The sequence below is a fragment of the Trichoderma virens genome (assembly GCF_000170995.1).
Source record: "Trichoderma virens Gv29-8 chromosome Unknown TRIVIscaffold_6, whole genome shotgun sequence".
Taxonomy (NCBI): Eukaryota; Fungi; Ascomycota; class Sordariomycetes; order Hypocreales; family Hypocreaceae; genus Trichoderma; species Trichoderma virens.
In genome coordinates, this window is record NW_014013743.1 from 2755899 (window position 1) to 2774501 (window position 18603).

Here is an 18603-nt window from a genome sequence, read left to right on the forward strand (position 1 = left end):
TCACAGTTATTGGCCAATTTGATGACTCATGACTCGTGATCTCGTAGGATCGGCAGATAAGATAAGCGTCCGCACATTTTGGCGGGGCACATAAACGATATCATTATCGATAATATCGATTTGGGAATATCGAATTCTTCATTTTTACTGCCAAACTCAATGCTTCTTCCATTATCAAACTCGTCACGTCTAATCGCACATCTGAGGCGACCACGATGATTTTTTACTCATTTTATGCGCACAAAATTTGGTCCTGATACTTTATTATCAAGTTGGTACTTGCAAATCTCATTCCACAGTCGCTGAGGCGGGGCTGAAATTTGGTGGGGTATTTTGTATCTTGGACTAACAACCTCAGACTTTTAGCTGCCGCTGCTCATTTTTCTCCTCTGCGATCTCGGCAACCTCCTCCAGGCCACCGGGCTGCCGCTCATTATCACAATCGACACTTCTATACGACATTCGAATCTTCTCCTCAATCTCCAAAATGAGCTCCAAACCCGTCATTGGCCTTCTCGGAGGCGGCCAGCTCGGCCGAATGCTCTGCCAGGCCGCCGCTCCCCTCGATGTCGAAATCGCTATTCTCGACGCCGAAAACGCTCCCGCGAAGCAAATCAACCAGAACAGCCGCAACATCAATGGCTCCTACAAAGATGCAGAGAAGATTAGAGAGCTTGCCTCTCACTGCAGCGTCCTCAGCGTTGAGACAGAGCACGTGGACACGACTGTGCTGGAAGAGATTGCGACGACTACAAAGGTTGCCGTCTGCCCGTCTTGGAAGACGCTTCGTCTGATCCAAGACAAGTACGAACAGAAGTCATACTTCGCTGGCCAGGGCATCCCTGTTGCGGAATCGGTGGCCATTGAGGGATCTGGCGAGGCCATGCTTGCCTCTCTCAAGGCCGTTTCCGCCAAGTTTGGATATCCCTGGATGCTCAAATCTAGAAAGGATTCCTACGACGGCAGAGGGAATCTTAAAATATCTACCGAAGCTGACCTGGAACGTGCCGTCGCCGAGTTTGGCAACTTCAGCTGTTATGCCGAAAAGTTTGTTCCCTTCCAATGCGAGCTCTCTGTCCTCGTCATCCGCACCGAGGACGACGAGGGTCGAACAAAGCGCCTGCTGCCGTATCCCGCAGTAGAGACAGTGCACGAAGACAACATCTGCTCACGCGTCTATCTGCCGCCTCGAACCACTCCTGCTGCTGTTTGCGAGCGGGCTCAGCAGGTTGCCAGTGACGTCGTTGGCAAGCTGTGGGGAAGAGGCATTTTCGCAGTTGAGATGTTTGTCACCCAGGATAACCAGATTCTGGTCAATGAGATTGCACCCCGACCGCACAACTCTGGACATCTCTTCATCGAAGCAGTGCCATACATGTGCGCAACTATCCCACCGCCCTTTTTGTTCTGTATAAATGAACTGACTCAATTTTTCTAGGTCACAATACAAGGCACAGCTCACCTCGATCCTCGACCAGACTCTACCCGCCGAAATTGAGCCCTACGTCTCTTCCAGCATCATGATCAACATCCTCGGAGGCGCCAACCCCGAATCCCACCTGCCGCTTGTCGAGAAAGCCAAGTCCATGTATGGCAACAAGATGGCCGTGTACGTGCACCTTTATGGCAAGGAATCTAAGCCTAGCCGAAAGATTGGCCACATCACAGTCACCGGCTTGGTCGCCAGCATAACAGAGCTCGAAGAGTTTGCAAAGCCGCTTGTAGACATGGCCAGCGACATTAGACACGAGAGATTGCAGGCACGCAGCAAGGCTCTTCGACCAGAGCAGGCCGTTTCCAAGGCCACACAAGCACCGCTGGTTCTGGTGACCATGGGCTCGGATTCAGATCTTCCAGTTCTCAAGGCCGGAATCGATATTCTCAACCAGTTTGGTGTGCCGTGGGAAGTCGACATTACGTCTGCCCACCGCACACCGGCCAAGATGGCTGATGTCGCCACAAAAGCAGCTGGTCGTGGCATCAAGGTCATCATTGCGGCAGCTGGAGGAGCCGCTCACCTGCCCGGAATGGTGTCTGCCTACACACCATTGCCTGTCATTGGCGTTCCTGTCAAGGCCACACACCTCGACGGTGTTGATTCTCTGTACTCGATTGTCCAGATGCCTGTAAGTTTAGCAACCTCCTTTCCCCCCCACCCAATCTCTTTCCAGTCTCCGTGAGACTAATAGATAATCAGCGAGGCGTACCGACGGCCACGGTTGGCATCAACAACTCGACCAACGCAGCTCTCCTCGCCATTCGATGCCTGGGCGCCTTCATCCCCGAATACCACAACAAAATGAAGGCGTATCAGCTCGAGAATGAGAAGCAGGTGGAGGAAAAGGCGAACAAGCTGCGGGAGATTAATGTTGAAGCCTATCTGGCGCAAATGAAGAAGGCATGAGTTGCCGCTCTTCAATTCTGCGCCTGACTATGATATTGGGAGCCAGCCGGAGATGGCCATTGGATACTCAAACTGAGGTCACGCACTGAGTTATTGAACTTTGAGGGTGCTAGAATTCATTTGAATCGCTTCGTCGCCATTCGACAATCAATTCCCCTAGCAATTGGAAAATAATACCCCACCATGTGGATTTACATGCTTCGGCATGGAGTGTTGGCTGTGACATTGGCTCACGGCTTACTTGTTTGTGAAGGCGGATAGAATTGTATACAATGATTGCAAGAATGAGTGATTTATTCTACATCTTGCGCAGTTTCGCATAGAATGTGATGCAATCTATATACAAAAAGATCGCGAGAGAGAGCACACATAGAATTTAACAAGCAAATCGTTCGGATGTCTACAAGTTTTGACTGCTATATGATATCGCAGGAAGTTGTCTACCAGCAGTGACTGATAATGCTCTATTTGAATATGGCTAGCTAGAGAAAAAGCCCTCATCTAGTATTTGATTTCTCAATCTGACTACCTATTCAGTGCTGCTACTTTCAGAGAGGCAATCATTCCATGATATTTCAATTCCAAGCGAGTCGTAACCCTCACCACATGGAAGTTCGGCGCATTTGAAGCAAAGCGAATAAGTTTCGTGGAATTTAGAAATAATTCTCTGCATTATGTTAGTATTCCTGCTGACTTGACGGATTGATTTACTGACCGTGCAACAGCTGCTGCAGTCAACTGAACTCCTTTCTCCTGGACGTATGTTGCGATAAATTTCCTTCCACTCCTTATACTTTGCTGTGTTCTTCTTCTTGGGCATTAGTTTATGTCTCAAACCTGTGTGATTGCCCGAAAGATTTAACAGGTTGATTGCCGACCAAGAATTGTAAAAATAATCTGGATGACTTCGAACGCATACGTCAGCACCTTGGTCAACCAATCTTGTGATGGTTTCTGCAGCACCAGATCTTGCTGCCCACAGCAAAGGAGTCCAGCCGTCATTATCTGCCACATCGATATCCATGTCTTTAGACTGCTCCAAAAGATAGAAAAAACCATCTGCTGAAGGCGCTGCAGCGGCGAAGTGTATCGGCAGGCGACCAAACTTGTCTTTGGCGTCAATATTTGCACCGGCTTCGATCAATACTTTTACACGGTCAATATATGGTGTTGAGCATGCAATGTGCAATGCCGTGCGGCCTTGGCTGTCGGTGACATTTACATCAGCGTTGCGCATGACGAGAAACTTGAGGATTTTGTCGCCTGCTGAGGACATGGATCCGATCATTGCCACTGTCTTGATTAGAGGATAGCTGGATTTACCATCAAATTGATTGATTGGCGCCTTGGCTTCATCGACAAGGCACTTGACCATTCTCCTTAGGAGGCTTGAACTGTATCGTATATCGAGAGCTGCGCTCAACAGCGATCCTCCGGAAGCGAGATCAACTGCTCCGCAAACCGCACCAGCATCAACGAGCATTTTGAGAATATTCATATCATGCTTCGCCACAGCAACATGTAACATGCTGCCAAATATGGGATGCCGTTCGTTGACATTGGCCCCGAGTTTGATGAGATACTGTATAACCCCTACATTCCCCGCTTCGATGGCCAAGGCCAGTGGAGTGTAGCCATCTCGGTCCTTCCAGCGAAAAGGGACTTTGGCGGCGGCCAGTAGCTCGACTACCGGAACTCTTGTCGTCTTTTTGATGAAATGGAGTCGGGTTTGTTTTTTGTAGTTGACATGAAGTACATCGATTCTGTTACTATCAGACAGGAGCAGCTGAATACACTCCTTTACTCGTTTGGACCACTGATCTCTTTGTAACAAGATATCAAGTGCATCATCCCCGTACATATTGCGGAAAGATACTTCGGCCCCAGCATCCAAAAGAAGCTTGACACATTTTGGATTTTGGCAATAGCATGCGATCTGTAATGCTGTGAACCCCACGAAGGGGCTGGCTGCAATGCCCTTCCCGAAAACAGCCTCCAAATCCGGCCGCTTCGACTTCGCTCCGTCATAGTGATTGAGCAGCAACTGAATCGTCTTCGGTGCGTTTTTTTCTGCAGCCCTCATAAGGACAGTCCCGTAAGCGCTGTAGTGATCCACATTAATGCGTTTCCTCAGCAATTTTTGAACTATTTGGGGATGCCCGGCAGCGGCAATGAGCACATTCATCCAACCGGGACCAGTGACATGGATTTTAACGTCGTGCTGCAGCAGATATTTTGCGACTTGACTCGTCGATGAAATGAGAGCGGCAAACAGCGGTGGATGCGAAGACTCTGTCATGAAATTAATGTTTGCACCTTTCTCTATCAAGAGCTTCACCATGTCCAGATGTCCCTTGAAGCAAGCCAGAGAAAGGGGAGTTTTCATAAACATATCATCAACGTTTGGATCTAGAACGTCTATTCCTGCACCGTATTCGATCAGCAAAGATACGAGTCCAGTATCTTGCCTATTGATTGCCTGTGTCAGGAGTATGCCTTTTCCGGGATATTGTGCATTTACATCTTGCGTTGGGTCATGTTGAAGCAATAGGCGAACAATTTCCATATGACCATTTGAAACTGCTTCGTATAAAGCACTCTTCACAGATCCAAAATTTATCGCATCGCCCCCATTGTTAAGCAAAACCTGAGCACATTTTGTTGCGCCCCTAAAGGCGGCTATGATGAGTGGGTGCCTCAAGGAGATATCCACCCCGTCGTCGTTTTTGCTGCCGAGCTCACAACCGGTTTCAATAAGTAATTTCAGTACTTCGTGATTAAAATTGTAGGCCGCCATTTGAGCCAACGTTTGACCCGATACTGGCTGTTTGATTTTGCCTGCAACAGCGTCCAAGATCATCGCCATCATTTGTGGGTCTCCCATCTGGACAGCGATCGAAACTGCATAATCACCCTGGATGTTCAAATCGGGGTTCAGATTTGACTTCAAAAGGATCTCTCTGGAAGAGATGTGATTTCGTGCCGTCGCAATGTCGATTGCCGTTAAAAGGTGGGAGCTGCTCAGAGTATTGATGCCGTACCCGGACTGCAGCATGGTTGTGAGGACATCATCAAGTCCAAGAGAAGCTGCCCTATAGAAAAAGTTCTTTGGCCAAGCGAATGTTTTTAAATCTGGTATTTTGTTAAACAAGGCTTTGACAATGCCCTGATTGCCTTGGCCAGCCCCCAACAGGAGAGAGTTTTGCAGCTCTTCTTCATCCACTGTTACCTGCTGCAGCAGTTTGTCAACAATGGCACTGTGTCCCTCTCGGGCGGCTTCCGAAATAGCTGACCAACAAATCTTGTTCAAGGAGGGCTGTCCAATGTTGACCTTCAGATTTTCATCAACCAAGTCATCCAGACCCAACATTGCGCATAGGGGTAATTCGGAGCTGTAGCTTCCCATTAACCTGTTGAACGGGTTAGAAAGAAGCCGGAATGCTCCCTCCCAGCGCTTCTTTGCCTCCTTGTTTGCAAATAGATTGTTTGCGAGATGACTAGGCCTGAATTTGCCGCTTGTTTTATAGTGATAGGGCCAAAATTGAACTGCATATTCCGCCATACTGACTCTTGGACGATAAATCACAACGCCATCTGATACTGAGTTGCTCTTGTTGTCATCCAAGATCTCGGGATAGCACTCATCAAGTGTCTTATGGGCGCTTTGTAGTTGCAACCAGTCCAAGCATACTTTTGCAATAGTGTAATGAACATGGCTGGCTCTGTCTTCAGCGCTCCCGTTGAGACCGATCTCAGGCACGAAATAAAACGATTCATGGCTGAACTTGACGTTGCAGTTTTTGATACAGACGATTCCACCAAAAATATTTTGCATTTCGGTTAACACACCTTGTGCATTAATCTCGGTCAATTGTGGCTCCCCGCTCTGTAATTCATCTACTGCAATTGCCTCTGATAAGGATTCTAGAGTCCACGGTTCAGCAGCGTGTTTAATCCAGTTGAAGATCTTCCCGGCCCTCTTTCTCCGCTCTGACCCTTGAGACGAGATAAAGACAGAAACTGTGTTTTCCGCTGTGACGGGGGAGAGATTATCGATGGTAGACGCGATCTCAGATGCCGTTCTGCTCCAAGGCAAACTTCCAAGCCAATCGAGAATAATATTTCCTAGATATGGCGTCGCATCGCATTCCCTTAGCAGAGTTTTGAGTTGCTGTTGGAATTGTTGGTAAATGGGGCGTTTTGTGAATAATTTCTCTAGTTTCGAGATGAGCTTCTCTGTATTCGATTTGCTCAAATCACTCGTGGACGGACAATCATTCATGTTGAATTCCGTAGTTCCAGGAAGTTCAACTCCCAGACCATCTCGCGTCGAGGTTGATAGAACGAGACGATAATCCCTCTCACTATAGCTGTTCTCCTCCAAAATACGCTCTAAGAACCACTGCCGTTGATCTTTGAGGCATTTGTCGAAGCATCCGAGAAAGATGATAAGCTGAACCTTTGCAGCGGCATACCAAAGGAGCATGCGGTATAAGTGATATACATCCTCAAGTGCCCAGGCATGCATATCAAGTATAGGTATCACTTGTAGAAGTAGCTTGTCATTGCTCCCGAGTTGATGTATGATGATATTAATGATATAAACCATCATCGACGAAATGCTATTGTATCTGGAGTCCCACTGGTCAAATTCAAAGTAAATTGTAGATCTTTCCACAATCTGCGGATTCTTATTTATTTGCAGATAAAATATGCGAGAGACTTGTTTGATGTCAACTAGAGAGCCTTGGTCGGCGAAGAGATGCAAAACTTGGAGCCCGGATCCAGTTTTTTCGAAGCGAGCGTACGGCTCCTGCTTCATAATCCAGATTATGACTGGGGGTATTGGCTGTAATGGATCGAAAGTTATGTCCAGGCCAACCGTTGGAGGAACCAAGGAGAGCAATTTGGCTCGAAATTGGCGTATCTCATGGCCTTCACAGATAGTTGTAGTAGTAATCAGTGTCTGAGAACTGACGGAGTTTTAAAATCCGTGAGGTAAAACTTACAATAACCAAATCGATTTAGATTTTTGGATAAACGTTTCATCCAAGTGTCTTGGTCATCACCGTGCACAAGGTCAGCATGATTGGTGTTGTCGAGGCGATATATTTCTCTCGAGTCGGATGCTTGACCAATGACATGGCAATGTTGTGAAAATGGAGTGATTGGATCAGGCAATTCATCTTCGTCTCTTCCTTCAGGTGTTGTTTTGTCACCACCCAGGCGTCTTTGACTCATGCTTTGACTCCAGTTTTGAACGTAAATGTTGGCAATGATGGTGTAGTCTAGTAATTTGGTCTCTAAAAATTTCTCATGAACTTTTTCAACATCCTTTGCTAAATTTTGGACTTTATTCAATATTCCGGGTCGTATGGTTGGACCAGGAAGCTGAACAAGGTTGAGAAGCTGGTCTTCGGCATCTTGTATAGATTGAAACCAGTGGGGAGTTCCAAGAAATATCTAGCGTTTAGACTGTTAAATTCTTCTCAAAATGGCAAAATGGTCTTGAACTACTTACAATTGCCCTTGTCAGGAGAGCGATTTCTCCGTACTTGCGACGATCGCTCAATGCTAGCCGCAGAGCCTAGTTAGGTCAATAAAATGTAACAGGACTGAGAACAGATCGGTAGTGTATTAGTGGATAACAAATACCTCCTTGACTATAGTGCCTCCTAAATCATGGCAAATCCATGTAATTGGGCGGTCTTTGTCGGTCTGTAGCCTCAGTTAAGATTTGGTCGAGAATGGAAAGACGCCGTAATGCTTTACCTTCTTAAGATGACTGCGGTTTTGGGCATACGCCTGAATGAGTGCTTCGGCATGCAGTTTTATGCCATCCAGTTTATATATCGTTGCGTTTTCATCGATGTCATATGCATAATCGACTTGTCGAATGGAGTTGTCCTTGAATAAAGTATCCTCAATCCATGAGACCTCATCTTCTCTTGTCCAGGCTGTTTTATAATCGTCGCGTATGCCATGCACGGTAATTACACTAGATAAAGTCAGTTTCGCAGTCTATGGGGCACTGAATAGTGGCTTGGCTCTGTACTCAAAGTCGCAATGCGACTGGCCACAAAAGCGCGATGCATTCAGTCCTGGCATCCTCTGTTGTGTTCCAGTGTCCGGTTGCCAGTTTTGTTCATGTTGTGAAAGCAAATCCTCTGTTGGAGTCCCATGTTCAGTCACAGGTTCTTTGGGATAAGGTTGTTCCCCCAAATAATGGTCTGCCATTGCATCTGGAAGAGTGGTTTTGAGATAGATAATTTCTTAACACTAAGAAGGTGAGTCAAATAGAAAGATAAACACTATTTTCGGGATGGTAATTTATAGCACAGTACCCAAGCTCTCTCTGTGTCTTGAAAGAAGAAATGAGGGTTATCTGGGTTATGTCAGGTAGAGAGAATAGCACTGGTAGTCTTGTTAATATATCACAGCTACTTCTGTTATTTTGAGACTGTTTAATACTTTACATGCTCCCCGGGCTACGGAGAGCTGCCGGATCCGGCAGCTGGTAGAAAACTAGGCAGGGGAAAGAGTGAAAGGAAAGTTAAGTCAAATTGGCACTTCTTTGTTGGTCCCTGGGGAAAACAATAACGCCTAGGCCGCCCACTATACACAACCTAGCCCGGATCCGGAGATGTTGGCCTACGCGGGTTATGTGGAACAGGAAAGCGGTGTACAAAGCCACGCTCATAAAGCAGCTGATCTAAAAGTATCATTGTATGGCCTTCTTGAGATCTGTGCGACAAGTAAATCCACTCTATACAAGACTTTATCTTGCTTTGTCTCTGGGGACAAGCACATCAACCTTGAGCGAGTCAGGAATTCCAGAGCGTTGTGGGGGAGTTATGGGAGAGGTCCGTGTTGCCATGCGGCTGGGAGGTGTATTATCGCTAATACAAGTAGTGCTGTTTACAGTAATAGTGTGTGATACTGAGACTGTTTTCTTTGTTCCATTTGATAGTGGAGCTGAGATAAGCAAATTGGGGCATGCCAACAGCAAAAATGATATCATCATAGCTCTGATACGCGACGGCTTTGACATCTTTGATACGCCACTCTGACAAGGTTCTTGAGGATAAGAGCTTCGACTATGACGGTGGTCAAGTTAGGCAAAAGTCTTCTTTTTCGCTAGTGTGAACTTATGCATATGTCTTTCTGCTAGAGTACATCTCTTACGTTTCGGAACGCAAGTCAATCCACAGTAAGAGAAAATTATTGAGCCGTTAAAAAAGGTGACTTTTACAAATTATATCTAAAGTGAATGTTCTGCCAATCTGTCATGCCAGACTCTCCGTTAATTTTGCCTTGGTATTCAGATTGTTCTGGCGTCATTCCCATCTCTGCAACTCTCTTCGCCCGCCGTTTGTTCTGCGTGACATCTTGCAAATATGTTAGTCTGTAAATATAATGGTAGAATGAACACTTACAGTATAATCGCCATGTAATAAATAAAACACACGCCACTGCGTACATGACTCCGCATATAATAATCGCCGGGATGTATCTTGGTGCCCATTCGGCACGAAAAACTTGAGCCCCAATCGCATTTCCAGTGCAGTAGGCAATGAAGATGACGGCGCTAGTGACGGATTTCTTGGTTCGTCCAGCAATATTGGACGGCAGCAGTGTCCAGATCAACAATCCAGGTAGTCGACCAGTTGCCGTCATGAGGTAGAGACCCCATCGAGTCCATAGCATGCCTTCCTTGGGCAGCAGTGCCAAGGCCAACATTCCGGCAAAGGGCGGGATAGTTGAGGCTATCATAAAAAAGACTAAAGCATCCGCAGTCAGCAAAAAAGCGGTCTGAATTGAGCGCTTTTGATCTTACATCGAGACTGAGGCTTCTTGAGTGTCGAAACTCCAACAAAAAGGTACCATGAAACTGTCAAAAGGTCGAATGGAATGGTCCCCTTGACTATTGCTTCCAAATTAGTAAAGCCAAACGAGCCATAGATGAGGTTACCAAATGTTACTGTTCCACCAACCGGTATGGCCACGGAAATGACGGTAAAGAAGAAGAAATAGGTCTGCGGGTCTTCAATAGCATCTTGAACTTGATCCCAACGCCATGCATGATTCTGGTGACTATCAGAACCGGTCTGATTATTGGCGACTCTTGTCGCCACAATGTGTTTCTCTTCCTTGGATAACCATCTAACTTCGTTGGCTGTTCCCACAAACAGCAATGCAAAAAAGGATAGCAATATCGTCCATGATCCTAAGAAAATACTAATCCATCGCCACGGGCCAAAACTGCTTTGGTGTTTTTGGGCAGCACTGCCAATTCCGTACATGACCAGCTGCGCAATTATGCCCATGCCGCTGGCTGCTGTGCCCCAAACGATTGATCGCATGGTATGTTCCCGACTGACGTAGAAAGACGCCGTGATGAGAAGGAAAGAAGGGGAGATTGTGCATTCCAGTAAGCCCTGCAGGGAACGCAATGCCACAAGTTGGGCAAAGTCTTGTACGAAGGCTGTGCAAAGGACGACGACTCCCCAGCAAAACATACATATAAATAATGTCTTGTTCACATTAAATCGCTGCATGAGATAGTTGCCCGGAGCTTCGCCAACAAGATAGGCAAGATAGAACGCCGTCATCAGCCCTATGAGGGGAATTATTAGCATTCACATCACCATTATGTGCTCCCAATTGTAGGTTCATCTTTAATACCACTCACACGAGAATTGCTGACCAACCAACTTGGTGTCGCTTTGCATACCAAATGTCACTTGCGTAGATATGGCCGCCTTATCTGCCTGTTGCGTGCCGTTGCATAACCACATGAGAGGTAGCAGAAGACGATCAATCTTTTTGAGAACCCGGGCGTAATCATCTTCGGTATACTTTGCGTTGACAGTGTCCGGTAAAATATCCTGTGCACTTGTAACGGTCTCTGTGTCGCTGGTCTCTATAGATTCGACAGTCTCGTCAGTGGGCGCTTCTTTCTCGTCTCTTTGTGACACTGCCATGGTATCGAATAGCGAAACCTCGACTCTGTGTCAAGGATGGAATAGGAGGATAGTTGGTGACATGATCGAGTTTCGGAGCGCCGGGAAGAGCTGAAGATATTTTAAGTCTTCCCTGAAGTTGCGGGAGTCGAGTTTTGTCTAAGACAATTAATCTCCCTTCCTATGACTGAGTCAGTAGGCGTGAGAGATGAGACAGGCCATGCCGTAATATTGCAATGGCATTCTAAGTCACGGGCCGACAAGGGGAAAAAGAATTCTCTACAATTAATAATAAAAACGAAGCTGCTTGACGCTATCCAAACGAAAGTATTGGGACCCTCTGGGACTAGTCTATATGATTTCTAAGAATAAGAGAGTGTATTCTTGGATAATATACTGCTGATTTTATAAAGAAAGCCTGGCTTCCAGACAGGAAGTACCAGTAGGATCTTGGCTATGATACAAAGGCATTCTGTAACACAAATTGAGACAGCTGGGCCCAGACCTACCAACCCAATACCAAAGGACAGCTATCAAGACCTGAGTACTAATAATAGTACTATAGGAGCTTATATGGCGGCAGAAAGATCTAAAATTAACCTCTTGTGATACAATCGGCCAGGAATGGCCATCAAAATGGGTATCGGTCATGCAGCCTGGATCCCCTACATGGCATGACAGGAGTCGAAGGATGCGTTTGGAGCCTAGATCGCGAATCTTCTGGACAAAAGGCCACACAACACGAGTCAAAAGAATTCTGCCACAAGATGGTTATTGCGCCCAGAGAGACCATGCAGCCTCCCTGACACGGGAGTAAATGTTCCGACAGTCAAACTGTATGTCGCCACCCACCTGCTAGCTGGGAGGGTGAATGTTAGATGGTAATGTTATGCTTGGTACACGTGCAGAATGAAAAGCAGATTTTGTAAATATGGCTACTGAGCGCCGGAATTAGAACAAGAGCAGCAGAAAACAAACTCGATCTTACTATTATAATCTAGCAAATACACAGTACTCAGTTTTACCAATTTAAAGTGTTAAATCACCCTCTTGTGAGCAATCCCCTTCTTTATTGGCCCTGGCTGCTTCCATTCGGCGTTATCTTTGAGTGGTTATGGGTAGCCTCTTCCCTATGATGACGCAAGGTCTATTTGCAACTTGGTCTTCTCCCGGAGTAATGACTCGAGATACTATCCAACTAGAACTCGGCTTAGACGGCATTCCCGATTTGCAGACATTGTCAGTTGTGGGGTAGCGACGGTAGCGAGCTGCTATTCCTCCACCATAAGATCGGTAAAGTCGCTACCCCACACGTAGTCAGGAATAACGGGCCATCCCATGTTTGAGTGCTGGTTTGAGAGTGGCTTCAAGCCGTTTCATATGGAGTGTGATGTAATGTGAAGACCAAAGATTTTGAAGGCTATAAGAACTGTTCAAAACGAAACATCATTAAGCATGTTTCTATTAAATAAACATTTAGCGACCGAGTTATTCACAAATTACTACTGTTGAGTCTACACAAAGTCCATCCTCACATTACAGTCGTCATGTCTCCTTCTTTGAGCGAATGCAACGACGCTTCTGTCAAATCTTCAACCGATAACATTTCAGAGCGACTACCAAAACCGCCTCTAACTGGCCGCTGCCAATGTCCCGTGGATCCCATCATCTACAACATCACGTCAAAGCCGCACTCGCTCAATGTGTGTTACTGCCACGAATGCCAGCGCCAGACGGGTTCCGCGTTTGCATTGACTCTCGTTGTCCCGTCTGCAGGCGTCAACATGGAGAGTCCTACGATGCTCCACCAACTTCGGAAATTTGAGCGCAAAACAGAATCGGGTGGAATCCGAGGAGGCGTCTTCTGTTCCAACTGTGGTGTTCGACTCTGGCATTTCGATCCATCAAAACCCGAGTGGACAAGTATCAAGGCCGGAACGCTGGATAAGAAAGTGGACTTTGGAGCTGCACAGCATATCTGGACAAAGAGAATGCTGAATGGCATGGTATTGCCACCAAAGGCCGAAGCGCACGATGAGGAACCTGACTCGGGTCCCGTTTAGCCAGTGAGAACTAGGCGCAAACATGGTTCTTGTACTTAGCTCTAGAGTAAACTGTAGTCTTATTTTGTATAAGTTGGATCTGACTAGCCAGTATCTTGACCTGTCATATCCCACATTATGAAGAATGGCGCACAATTACCCCACAGGCTCTAGTTAAGCCATCGCCCAAGACTAGGTGATTGATTGGACGCCCTCTGCGAACAATTCTTATCTTGCACCCTGTCGTATCTTCATTTTCGAGTTTCCCATCGTAACTCTATCACTTTCTCAAATAAACAACATACAATCACTTGACACTCATAACACCTTTGTCGGTTACAATTTGTATCATGGAGAACAGCATACTCTGTTATAAAAGCATTCGCGTCCGGACCGGATGCCTTACATGCCGGAAACGACGAGTGAAATGTGACGAACACAAGCCGACTTGCAAAAGATGCATCAAAGCGAATGTCGTTTGCGATGGCTACCAGAAGAAGAGAACCATTCCATCTCCTAAGCCGGCGATCAGGACACCACAACATACAGAAACAGAAACAGAGACAGAGACAGAAATCATCTCAGTTTCTGGCGTCGAATTCACGTCTTCATCTTCACCAGAGTCTGCCAGATATATACAGTCTCCGCGATTATCTCTTTCAACACCCATATCATCATCTCCAAGGCCAAAACACCGCTCTGAGCTTGCCTTCTATCACCACTTCGTGACAAATGCAGCACCGCGTCTCTTTGACCTCGATTACATCACCTTTTGGCGGGACCACGTCGGTAGCATGGCATGGGAAAATGACGTGGTCTTTGAAGCTGTATTGGCTCTTGGAGGAATCCATCAAGCCTACCTTCTCTCATCTTCGGAACTGACGGCTGAAAGCATGATGCAATCCAGAGTCTCTGGGCTGCGGTCATATGGGGAAGCACTACATCTAATGGAGTCATACACGAAGAAAGAAGGCTCCACTGATATGCAACCAGCCCTTGTGGCCGTTGTGTTGTTGGCATACTGTGAGGTAATAATCTTCTACCGTTTGAGATGCTCACTAAGCGGATATACTGACTTTCATTTGAAGTGTTTGATGAATCATATCAAACCCGCCCTGTTACATCTAAAGGCAGCTGGGCAATTTTTAAAAGGAAGCATGACGCCAGATTTGTCTTCGTACCATGCCAACGATGGGGCATTGCATGCTACAATTGCAAGATTGGACTTTCTTGCCCAGAGTATTGTGCCATATTCACAGCCGTCTCTCTGGAAAGACTCGCCCGATAATTATACTTATATGGAAACGCCTTCATCATTCCCAAAAGAACCTGTTCACCGCTCAATCTCCGGCGAACGAGTGGAACTGATCCAGATCATCTCCAAATTTAACCATCTTGACAACATTATCTGGGGCCCATGGTCTAACAAATCTTCGCGCCCAAGCCCCGAAACTCTCTCTCGATTCCAGATGGATTTGCTGCATTGGAGAGCCAACTCACCCTTGACATTTGAGAGCTGTTCCGAATCTTTGGCAATTCTGCCAGACTCCAACGAATCTTTGGACCAGCTTCCCATCCCTCCAGAACCTCTCTTCTTCCAATGCAACCCGGCTGCTCTCACTGTGGCACTTTACAATAATTACATGGCGTGCAGCTTTTCCATGCTTTCAAATGGTCATGACCTTGATCGCAATGCACTTTGTGCTTTCCACTTTGTCTACCAAAATCTGCGCATCGCAGAAGGATTATCTATTGCGACAATGGAAGACAACGAAAATATTGACATAAACATTTCGCTTCTTCTGTATCTTGGCTTTCGCCGCTGCTATTCCAGAGCGTGGCAGAAGTGGACAATTCAGAAGCTTCGTCAATGTGGACAACAAGGTCTTCTTGACGGCAGTGCCTTTGCAAACACGCTTGAAAACATATATCATCTGCAATTACGAGCTGACCTTCGGTCTAACTGCATTCTTGAACCATCCTACGATGTCACTGGTCTTTTGAGTGCAAGAATTCTTCCGTTACTCCAGCCAAAGGATGAGAGTGATAGATTGGTGGCCTACTACCTAAGACCAAGTACGTCTCCTAGTCACGAAGTCACTTTATGCATAATCGCGCGAGCTACGTGGAGACAGGATAAACAGGGTAATATGGTCTCTGTTAATTTTGACTTCTATGATGATATGCCTGTAGTTGATGTCGATGCGGTGAACGCTTCTGATTGGATCCAATCATTGGAAGCGCCATCACCAGTCTAGTATGGAAACTTTATAACCTCTTAATATTCTTAATTATTAGTCAAGTTACCCTAGCTGTGGACATTGAATCCTTCTATAAATAATTTGTCGTCTTGACAACTCGACAAATGCTTAAACAGTAGACTGTAAGCATAAGATTTTATAGCAATTTATACCTCATTTTTTACGAAAACCCTTCCAAAATCTCTTCATATTGTTCCAATATTCGTCTGCTTTAATGATGCTACTACTCTGTTGCGAAACGTCGTTAGCAAAGCCTTTCTCACAAGCACCACCATACTACTGACCTCTGAACTCCAAGTTCAAACTCCGCCTCGTCAACAGCAAAAGTAATCCGGAACCACCCCGGCCGCTCCGAGCGATACGCTTCTCCAGTAGCTATCCAGACCTTGTTGTCAATCATTCTCCACGCCAGCTCGCGCTCTGCTTCCACTGTAGGAGAAGAGAGATAGTTGGATAAGTCGATCCAAATAAACGGTCCAGCGTGGCTGCAGGCAGTCAGACCCCCGTCAAATTTTCAATGAGCTATTGGACTTACGCCGGTACATATGGTATACCGTGTTGCTTCAAAAGTGATATGCAATGCTCGTAAGCGGTGGATAACCGTTTCGTGAGTGTATGGAAATAGGTGCTCAGGAAGTTTTCATCCTTCAAGATGTCACACCATGCTGTGTCGGCCAAAGATGAGGGCCAAGCAAATTTTCTGCATAATCACAAGCTTAGTTCTAGTATTTGCCAAAGGCTGATATGAAATGGAAATTTCTCACGATATCGCACGCATCGCAGCATGCAAGTCGGGATTCGATTGAGAAACAAAAGCCCCAAGCCTAATGCCATTGGAGCAGAAATCCTGCATATGCGTAGTTAGAACTAGCTAGAATTTGGCAAAAAACGGTCGGCTTACCTTGCTCATTCCATACAGACAATGAACCAAAGACGGGTCAATGTATTTCTCAATGTCGAAAGCGAGGACAGAAGTGAACTTTGGAGGAGTGGGAAAGTCTGTGCTGGCAAAGATGGAATTGGCATACACCTCATCACTAGAACATATCAGCAAGTTTTCAGCTTGAGTTTGCCATTTTGAACCCGGAAATATCTTCTTCTTTTTGTCGGAATTGTTCTACTTACCTGATCAAGTGTATCTTGTACTTTGCACATAGCTTGAGGTAGGCTTCAAGTACATGAGGCTCATAGCACACTCCAAAAGGGTTATGCGGATGACACAACAGAAGTGCTCTCACAGGCGTCCCGTTTTGAATGGATTGAATCAAGGCATCTTCATAGCACTTGACAGCTTCCAGTGAGGTAGGATGAATAGCCTTTGACCGACGCTCAAACTCGACGAGAACTGGCTTCACACCGGCACGGTTCACAAGATCGCTAATGAATCCCACGTAGGTCGGACGACCAAGTAAGATTCCCTCGCCGGATTCGCAGAGGCAGAAAGCAAGGCAGTCAATTACCGAAGACACGCCAGCGAGGACTGTGACTTGCTTCAATTCAAGGGGCTTTTTAGGGCGGAATGCTGTGTTGTTCATGAAATTGGCGATGCTTTGCCGCAGTTGGTCTGAGCCGACAGAGCCGTCGCCGTATGTGAGGGACCGTTTCGTGATGGACAAGTGGGAGTTGATGTGAGCTGCTATTTCTTCATGCCTATTGCAGAAGGATCATTAGCACAAGGAAGCAATGTTATACACAGAGTCTTACATCAATCTGTTTTCTGCGACACCAAGAGAGACTATTCCCGATGGATTGGTCTTCACGTCGTAGACATTGGATGAGCCCCTGCCCATGATACTCTTGATGTCATTGGGCTGAATGTTGGAGAGTGCTCGCTGTGATAGCATCCTGACGGCAGTATTAACTTGATGGGAACTAAGCAAAGAGATGCGTATTGCAAATTATTAGCTCTGTGAAATGTTACAAGAGTTGGTACAGTATGTATCTCACAAAGAGTATCTCATTTTGGACAGTTACTGCAAGCGGTATGCTCTTTAATACATATGATCCCTGAAAGGCTCATACCTGTATCAGCTCCATACAACCGCCGCCGTTGGTTTGTCGTTCAAGCTCCCATCATCTTCAGCCATTGTAGATAGATGATATGACGTAAATGGATCTCACCTTCGACATTCCAAGCCACGGCCAATCATGTTGTTCAGCTCGCTAACGTCGCCACCCCACATGGCGTTATCGAGCTTGCAGCCGAGCTACCGACATTGATGAATTTAGTGTGGAAGAACTAGACTAGAATATGCCCGGAACTCTCCTATCGGAAAGCGTGAGTTGTCCATACTTCGTAAACAGAGATGATGTTTGCCTTGGACTACGCGAGGTTAGTGCCATCGGTAACAAAACTCAGCGCTTTTGCCCGGATGACAAGAGACTTGAGCGCGTTGTGGGGTGCCTATTTTAGCGAGGAAGGATATTTGATTGGTGGCTACTAATATCACTGTGTGTTTCTCTCTAGATCGTGCTTGATTGGAACAGAGGCTAACGCCAGTGTTGGTTGGGATACGGAGATTTAGGCGACTCGAACCGTGTATAGAATTCCCTATCTTGACAGACCCTGCTAACGATCTATTACTTTCCTTTGCAATTGTAGACAGTGCCAATGATGCACCGGCATAGTCTCATCCCCTCATCTGTTTGCAGGGCAGAGAGCCGCTAATGAAACTTGACTTAACTCTGAGTGGATGGAGGCGTTGGACAGATAAACAGTTACTCGTACAATCAATAGTTGCTACTCCAAATGTCTGTTCTCTTGACAATGTGGCTGTCATCTCGGCGTGGCCTAACAGATAGCCGTTAATAGATCAAGACCAATGTGCTTATCACTTGCTTCTAGTAGCCATTACCCCGCGATAGATTTGTAGATACTGTATGTTTTCAATTGTTTATATAAAGACACCATCGTCAAATTATCGAGTAGGTTG

The 18603-nt window shown here is 46.2% G+C and overlaps 6 protein-coding genes across 6 annotated transcripts; 3 read left to right on the top strand and 3 right to left on the bottom strand.

Annotated features, from left to right (window-relative positions):
• Positions 1-487: 487 nt before the first annotated feature.
• On the top strand, positions 488-2597 carry TRIVIDRAFT_71116 (uncharacterized protein; the record flags this gene model as incomplete). Its single annotated transcript, XM_014101671.1, has 3 exons — positions 488-1377; positions 1439-2126; positions 2198-2597. 3 exons carry the CDS (start codon positions 488-490, stop codon positions 2402-2404), a joined length of 1785 nt encoding a protein of 594 aa, XP_013957146.1.
• A 726-nt stretch (positions 2598-3323) lies between these two features.
• TRIVIDRAFT_120571 (uncharacterized protein) lies at positions 3324-3701 on the bottom strand (the record flags this gene model as incomplete). Its single annotated transcript, XM_014101672.1, has 1 exon — positions 3324-3701. A coding segment is annotated over one exon (378 nt), but the record flags the coding sequence as incomplete, so codon positions are not given.
• Positions 3702-9652: 5951 nt separating this feature from the next.
• On the bottom strand, positions 9653-11388 carry TRIVIDRAFT_150101 (uncharacterized protein; the record flags this gene model as incomplete). Its single annotated transcript, XM_014101673.1, has 4 exons — positions 9653-9792; positions 9841-10185; positions 10242-11021; positions 11097-11388. The coding sequence occupies 4 exons, from the start codon at positions 11386-11388 to the stop codon at positions 9653-9655; spliced, it is 1557 nt and encodes a 518-aa protein (XP_013957148.1).
• A 1607-nt stretch (positions 11389-12995) lies between these two features.
• TRIVIDRAFT_121640 (uncharacterized protein) lies at positions 12996-13364 on the top strand (the record flags this gene model as incomplete). Its single annotated transcript, XM_014101674.1, has 1 exon — positions 12996-13364. A coding segment is annotated over one exon (369 nt), but the record flags the coding sequence as incomplete, so codon positions are not given.
• Positions 13365-13759: 395 nt separating this feature from the next.
• On the top strand, positions 13760-15667 carry TRIVIDRAFT_60238 (uncharacterized protein; the record flags this gene model as incomplete). Its single annotated transcript, XM_014101675.1, has 3 exons — positions 13760-14437; positions 14498-15485; positions 15603-15667. 3 exons carry the CDS (start codon positions 13760-13762, stop codon positions 15665-15667), a joined length of 1731 nt encoding a protein of 576 aa, XP_013957150.1.
• Positions 15668-15929: 262 nt separating this feature from the next.
• Positions 15930-17460, bottom strand: TRIVIDRAFT_29026 (uncharacterized protein; the record flags this gene model as incomplete). Its single annotated transcript, XM_014101676.1, has 6 exons — positions 15930-16155; positions 16206-16370; positions 16435-16517; positions 16572-16707; positions 16796-17320; positions 17375-17460. The coding sequence occupies 6 exons, from the start codon at positions 17458-17460 to the stop codon at positions 15930-15932; spliced, it is 1221 nt and encodes a 406-aa protein (XP_013957151.1).
• Positions 17461-18603: the final 1143 nt, after the last annotated feature.